The sequence below is a fragment of the Zeus faber genome, assembly GCF_960531495.2.
Source record: "Zeus faber genome assembly, chromosome: 14".
NCBI classification, from domain to species: domain Eukaryota; kingdom Metazoa; phylum Chordata; class Actinopteri; order Zeiformes; family Zeidae; genus Zeus; species Zeus faber.
In genome coordinates this window covers 21,297,472-21,305,056 of record NC_137200.1, presented here as the reverse complement: position 1 = coordinate 21,305,056, position 7,585 = coordinate 21,297,472, and the positions used below count along the sequence as shown (strand labels likewise).

General features: G+C 47.0%; 1 protein-coding gene across 4 annotated transcripts in view; it reads left to right on the top strand.

The window, feature by feature from the left end:
* nrg2a (neuregulin 2a) overlaps positions 1 to 7,585 on the top strand; it is a gene marked incomplete at its 5' end in the record, with an annotated part of 75,873 nt that overhangs the window by 31,162 nt on the left and 37,126 nt on the right. For 2 of the 4 annotated variants that reach the window (XM_080013858.1, XM_080013860.1), the window contains 2 exons: positions 4,260 to 4,425; positions 4,905 to 5,023. In XM_080013858.1, coding sequence (XP_079869984.1) covers positions 4,260 to 4,425; positions 4,905 to 5,023 — 285 coding nt within the window. Of the gene's footprint in view, positions 1 to 4,259; positions 4,426 to 4,904; positions 5,024 to 7,585 lie in introns of those variants that run through there. The other 2 variants (XM_080013857.1, XM_080013859.1) reach the window with 1 other exon arrangement.

Here is a 7,585-nt window from a genome sequence, read left to right as displayed (position 1 = left end):
GTATTTACTGGAGTTAACTGCAATACCAACAGATTTTTTATCGAATTTTGACGTTTTTTTTTTTGTTTTTTTTTCCTCCTTTGCCAGTACCACCTTAGAAAAATGACCTAATGTGTACCTTTTATTTTGGAAAGGCTCAGGTGGGTGGAGTTGTTTGTGGGAGATTTATCGGAGACGAGGGGTTGAGCTGGGTCTCAGTTGCACTGTGTTCATTAAAAGATCCTTAAAGAGAAAAAAAAAAAAAAGTCAAACAACCGAGTTTTGGGTTGTCAAGCACCAGAAACTGTCGCAGAGTAACCCCTAGCTGTTTCAGTATATTGATCGTTTTAAATTGGTTTTCAATGATTTCATGTGCTTGGACGGTGCGGTTATTACTCAAGAATTAGCTTTTTTTTTTTTTTTTTTTTTAGGTTTTTTTCCACATTTGCTGGGGAAAGTTGGTTTCAAACATCTCCACTTGAATACCCTTTTTTCTCTTCTTTTTTTTATTTTTCTTTTTTAATAATCTGCCAATTTGTGAGTAAAATTATTTATCTTTTACAGGTTTTTACGGTGGGGCCGCGTTCGTTGCACGGCGGCGGTAGGCAGATCCCACGGTACACATTTTAATTCCTAGCCGCTAGCTGCGTAAACAGGTGTTGTGTTACAGTGATGAGGGCTCTGTGGTTGAAAAGCGTTCCCTCTTTCAAGTCCATTTTTCTGTTCCTCCGCCACATGTCCTCTGACACTTAGTAATAGTATGACGACGCCCGACTGTAATCTGGAATGCGTTCTGTGGGGAGAAAAGACACAAAGGCATGCGGTGGATACTTCCTCTAATAATCTGTTAGAAGTAAAGTAACCCTGTGTTGTAGACAAGTCGTGTATTGTTAATTCAGCCATTGGCTTTGTTATTGGAATTCTTTTTTTTTTTTTTTGAGGGGGGGATGGGGGGGCTGAACTTTACAGCTGTTCCCTCAGGCATGATTTCTTGACATGCAGGAAGGGCTTCCATTCTCAAATTTGATTTTTATAGCCTATGTCTGCAGCTGCCACTCTGCTTCAAAAAGAGAGGATCAGGCTGTTGTTAACTCAAGCTTTTAGAAGGGTTTATCATCTCCGAGCCTCGTGCACTTCCACTGGCATAATGGAATGGGGGGCACGCGGTTGTTTAAGGGCGGTCCGTGTGTTTTTTCGAGCCACATATTTCAAGTTGTGACAGCGTTGTGTTTAAGTTGGGCAATACGTTACAACCCACTGTATTTATCAATGTGGTTGAAGTGCGGACTCCTTTTCAGTAAACTCGACATTTCTCAATGTGCTTAGTGTTAGAATAAGGCTCGCGAAGCCTGAATGAATCCATTAACGTGAGTCGGTTCGCACCGGGGCGTTGGAAAGTACGTTGGCGGGAAATGTGGCAGCGCAGCATCAATTCCCTTGTGGGAACGCTGCGTTTGACCGATGGAAAGAGGCTCAAGGATGGTTACAGACACCAGCATGTGTTGACGATGTGAAGCCAATTTGTACGCGAATTTGCCGTTCAACAAACAGAGAGCAGTTGTGTCTTGAAGCCCGAGGGACTGCCAACGTGCCAAGTAACCCTGTCCAGCTTTAATAGCTCTGATCCAAAATGAACTCCGGCGGACTCTGCCCACACATTGAGGATGTGTTCTCCGGTTACGATTTCCTCAGGAAGTACATATATGGTGTGCATCTAGTGGGGATGAATCACATACGCTGGATAATTTGTGCAGACTCGGCAACATGAATTTAGGATAATGTCGACTTCGGTATTGTTGGATTAATAATATCTGCGATGTGACGCCATGGCACATTCATCAAAAGTAATTTAGTAAGACCGGATTTCATTCTATGTTCAAATAATACTTGTCATTTGTGACATTGTAGTTTAAAAGTATTGACTTTATTCAGTTGGCATGACTATATACTGTACGTCTAGTGTAATTAATGTCTGACTGTATATGATATTTACAGTGTAACTATACATACAATCATTGTAAACAACCTTATGAGGCTAAATATGGAGAGGACCTCTGTCAACCCTATACAGTCATTACAGGGGCGTCCTCCAGGACTCACTGTTAGGACCCTTACTATTCTGCTTGTCCACCAAATTCATCAGTGATCGCCTCCGATTGGCTTCACTGCTTTGCAGATGATGATATTTTCAGTTCTAACTCTCTTCCCCTGTCAGACACACACGTTCAAAGCTGCGTGTCTCAATGTCCAGAATGGGTATTAATACAATGACGATCAGGAAGGCAAACTTTTTCTCCAGCACGAGGGGGAGGCAGTAACTGCCATTCATTCAATTAGAAAATGGAGGAAAAGAGAAATAAAATACAATAAAGACGCAGTTTGTATTTGCGTTATTTGGAAAAAAAGGTCGATATGCGATGCTCAGCGTAATGGTATGGTCCACTTTAGGGGTGTCTGAAATCAAAATCCTAACCCATGAATATGGGAAATATATTTTAATGTTTATGACTACAGGTAAGAAAGATATATAAATGTTTTGACCCCCCCGACCTTTTGTTCCTTTTGTCCCACCTACTTCTTTTGGGGAGGTCCAAGTCTTAATTAGGGGGCTCAGACCCCCCCCCCCAGTAATTTCAACCATGTCAACGACATTAGTGCTTCAATGACCGTCCAGTGCACCACTTTTAGCTCCATATCGGCGAGTCAGAGCCTCATCCACGCTGGAAAGGACTCCCACACAAACCTCTCCACGACTCGAGAGCGTCACCCGGTCGCCCTCCCCTGATTGCCAAGAGCCTCGCGGAGATCCTGGATGACCTCTGTCCGCGGCGCCGCGACACCCCACTCCTGCATTCTGCCCGCTACAACACCCGCAGAATATAGATATTGAGTACGAGAAAATTTCAACGGTCTCACAGTGCGAGTGAAGGAGATCAAGAATCGAGAGTGTGATCGTTCATGGAGCTTCATCAAATAAGCGTCAGTTCGGGCGCGGGGGGGGGGAGCCGTGTCGTGGACAAGCAAGCCGAGGTTCTCTCCGCAAACCGGGTTATGTAACCCCCCCTGGCTTTTCTCAGGAGTGTCTGTACCAAATGACCAGTGGGTCGGCGGAGCAGACGCGGCACCACAGACACCCGACGCAGCAGGCCCGTGCACTCTCCAGCTACTCGGCCGGAGCAGACGAGGCCATCTGTTTTATATCCACATCTATCAGGCTTTAACAGCTTAAAAAGGCATCTGCTGTTTGTATGCGAATAATTCCACAAAACACATTAAGCCGGGCCGTGTTCGGAAGTAGGCAGCAGAAATAACGTGGGGTGGCCCGTGTGACGCCACATCCCACCCTCAAACGGCGAAACTCGCGCAGCTTCCCGAAAAACAAAGCGCCTCACCCATTTTATCCTCCCGTTTAAGTAATTACTTATGCATCAGGTTTTGTCACGGCTCGCTACGCACATGGAAGCCTAAAAGTATTTGTTACACTGGAGAATACGCCGCGATGAGCGGGACCGACGGAGTGAAAAGTGTGTAAGAATGAGGGGGAGGGTGGGGGGGGGGGGGGTGCAGGTGGAGGGTGGTCCTCCCCCCCGGTTGACCCCTGTTCACGCTGTTTCTCTCGCGCCGCTTTGGAGAAGTGTTCTTCTAAACATGTGTGCAGCTGTCAGCTGGCCAAGCGTTTTAGCACGTTTTCGGATCATTTTTCCCCATTCCGGGGTAGGATAACCCGGCTCTTTTCCAGCGGAAAGCGGTCGTGCTTGGGAAGAAAAAAAAAAAAATGTGATCCTCGTTGACGCGCCAATTATGTGGAAAAAAAACAATTAATTTGGTCATCTGTAAAAACAATGAGGAACTGACGTACTTGTTTAGGTGTGTGATTTTGCAGCTCAAAGGTTCGGCGTGCTCAAATACCGCGGCATTTGTCTCGAGCGCATGTACCCCGCCCGCTTTTTTTTCACGCTCGCTTTTTGTTATCTTTCGGCCGCGTTGCCGACATGACATTAAGCCTCTTAGTGTGTCTGAGGCCGGGATGATGATGTCTCTCTCGCGACCACATCTGCTCACATAAAGAGTGCTGCCGGCTTCCGTCCCGGGAGGCACGAATCGGCTCTGTCGCCGATCTGACTCTCTGGAGCACTCTGCGTCCGATCCCCCATCCCCCGTCTTCCCCCAAAGCATGATTCTCCACAGATCTGTGTTCAGCCTGTCACGCCAGGTGTGGGGCGTAGCTCGGTAATGTCCATTTTATCTCTCACCCCCTATCTCTGTCTCTCTCTTTCTAGCTGCCGCTCCAAAGTTAAAACGGATGAGGAATCCATTAGTAGTGGATGAGGGACGCAAGCTCACAGTTAAATGTGAGGCCACAGGGAACCCGGTCCCCACCTACAGATGGTTCAAAGATGGCAACGAGCTCAAGAAAAGCAAAGGGATCAATATAAAGAACAGCCCGTAAGTACGAACGGCCGACGCACTCGACACCCAAATGTGACAGGAGCGCCGCGTGTGACGCTCTCTCTGTGCTTTCACACGGATTGAATACACTGATAAGTTCAATTATAACCGAAGCCTAGAGAGATAAATTCCCAGTGCAGACGGACCGCTCTGCGGCCGCTTCGCTGGGTTTTTTCGACGGCGTCGTCCTCGCGTCGGCGGCGACTCGGCCTCGGTCCCCCCAGAGCGGCCGACGGCCCTGCTGCAAAATCCCGCCGGTCGAGCCCCGAGTCACCTGCTCCTCTGCTTTGTTGTCTACCTCTCTGTCCCGATGTCTCCCCTTGTTGTGTTTCCACGCTGCTACCCCCTTGCCCCCCGATTCCCCTGACTCAGCAGGGTGTGTGTGCGTGTGTGTGCGTGCTTGTGTGTGTGTGTGTGTGTGTGTGTGTGTGTGTGTGTGTGTGTGCGCCTGGGCGTGTGCTTGTTGTTGCTCTCAGGAAAAACTCCAGAGTGCAGATCAACAGAGCGAAATTGGAGGATTCTGGGAATTACACATGCGTGGTGGAGAACCCGCTGGGGAAGGACAACTCCACCGGCACTGTTTACGTCCAAAGCAGTAAGTACTGACTCCGCACCCGCTGCCGCTTTTTGTCGCTTGTGCTGCCGTTGCTGTCGCTTCCGCCATTGTCTCGGTCCGTGAGAGATCCAGCGCTGACGCACGTCAAGAGGAGCCATCCAGACACATGGCTCTTTTCTCATTTATGTGTGGGCACAAAAGGGATGAGGTTTGGTTTGAAGAGTCAGCGACGCACCTTTAACAGTTGTGGACAGTTCCGGGTTGACAAAACAAAAGCCCTTCCAAAATAAAAGCACACTCATTAGTTGTACTTCTCGGGCGACTGAGAACTCTCGGGGACGGGGGGCACTTCCTGATCCCGGCGGCTTTACAGGTGTGTTTTGCACTCTACATACGCCACCCACCTCACAGTTTGAACTTGTTGTTTGGCAGCGGAGGATAAAATCGGCATCAGATTACGCAGATTACTCGGCGTCGTAGCGTAATGGAATGAGAAGGCTGAAAAATGTCGCGTTTCCTCGTCTGTTCGCCGCACGTGCGCATTGCTGAGCGGGGTCGTGGACTTTGGTCACCGACCGGGCTTTTGGATATGTTGGTGTTTCCCGCACGTAGCCGGGGCGGTGGTGTGATGTGTGCGCGCGCGCGCCGCTGGATTTTGTTTTATAGTTTGTGTGTCGTACATGAGGGAGCCTTTTGTGAGGCCTCGATGGAGGACCGCGGTCCGGGTGACCGATTCGGCCGGCGCCCCCTGGCTCACAACGTGCACGGCCCTGTAGGTCTGAATGCTGGCTCCGAAAGGACCTGTCGTGCGTCAGGAAACAAGGTTTCCTGTTGCAACTCGCCACTGTAGACTTGGCATCACACGTCTGTTCAAACATATTGGCTCAAGACCCGGATTCCTCGATGCTGTAATGTTGTTGTCGTGAGATAGGCACACGGTGCAATTTGCAGTTAACAACGGCTTCTTCTCTATTAATATAACTCAATGGAACTGAGTGGAGCTCCCTGCGGTGCGTAAACAAAGGATTCTATTCTTTAGATAAGAGGCAAGGTAGAACATCCGTGGTTTGGGGTTTGTGACCAGGGATGAATGCAGGCTTTAGTATGACACGCTGCCACATCTGTAGTTCTAAAGAAAAAAAGAAAAAAGTATGACACCACTCCATTATTTGACACAAATATAAAAACAAATAATTTATTGCAGAGGAAAGGAAAGATTAAACTCAATTCAATATGGCCAACATGCAGGTCATAGGTAATTGGACTGATGGAGGAGGTGGAGAGGGTGAAAATGCACGGACACGGAGATGTTTGCACTTGCAGGCTAATTTGGATGGTAGGCTTGTTGCAGCTGATGTGAAGCGGTTTGAGAGACGTTTTTATTGCTCCGTGAATAATTAATGAAAGTAACCTATGTGCGAACGATGAAAAGCCCGGTCTGACCGATTGGGCTCACGCTCAGAGAAAACCGTATGGTCTGGAAAAAAAGTTTGAAAGAACAACCTAATTCATTCCGGCAAATCAAGTTCTAAATCTTCTCCTGAGTCAATTATGTTTTCCATTGTGTTGTATTTTAACACAGCACTTTGAGCTGAGGTAACATTACATTTTGTAATTTTCACGTTCAGCAGATTCGCATGCAGGTGTTCTAAACGCAAAGTGGGCCTAGTTGAAGTGGTTTTGCCCACAACTTCAGTAGTCAGAAAAAACAACTGAGGAGGATGTGTAATTACGTTGTCAGGGATGGCATACAAGCGTCCCTGTGGGCCAACTAGAACTAGAACACGGTGGCCATCTCCGGATATTCTACGGGGAACGGAGGTTCATGAGGAAAGATTACGATTACTACACTGATTATGAAAAATGAATAAATACATAAAAAAAAAAAAAATATATATATATATATATATATATATATATATATATATATATATATATATACATATATTTTTTATTTATATATATATATTTAATTTATATATATATAATTTATTTATATACTTATTAATTATTTTTAATAGCCTCCCAGGGCTCAGGTCCAAATGTGTTGCTTTGCGGATCTTCACATCCCAAGATCCGGTGATCAGCGACGCCCAGTCAGGGGAACAGGCCATGGAGGGGCAGACAGAACAGGCCATGGAGGGGCAGACAGAACAGGCGTACAGTACAAGCGTCCCTGTGGGCCAACTAGACTAGAACACGTTGGCCATCTCCGGTTATTCTACGGGGAACGGAGGTTCACGAGGAAAGGTTTAAACACTGATTACGAAAAATGAATAAATAAATAAATGTGTGTGTGTGTGTGTGTGTGTGTGTGTGTGTGTGTGTATATATATATATATGTATAATTTATTAATATATATATATATTTTTTTTTCAATAGCCTCTCAGGGCTCAGGTCCAAATGTGTTGCCTTGCGGATCTTGACATCCCGGTGAATTTTGTAGACGTCCCACGCCGAGATGAGCGACGGCCAGTCAGGAGAACAGGCCATGGAGGGGCAGACAGAACAGGCCATGGAGGGGCAGACAGAACAGGCCATGGAGGGACAGACAGATAGACAGGAGCTCACGGATCGCTCACCATTCCTCGCGTTTGGAC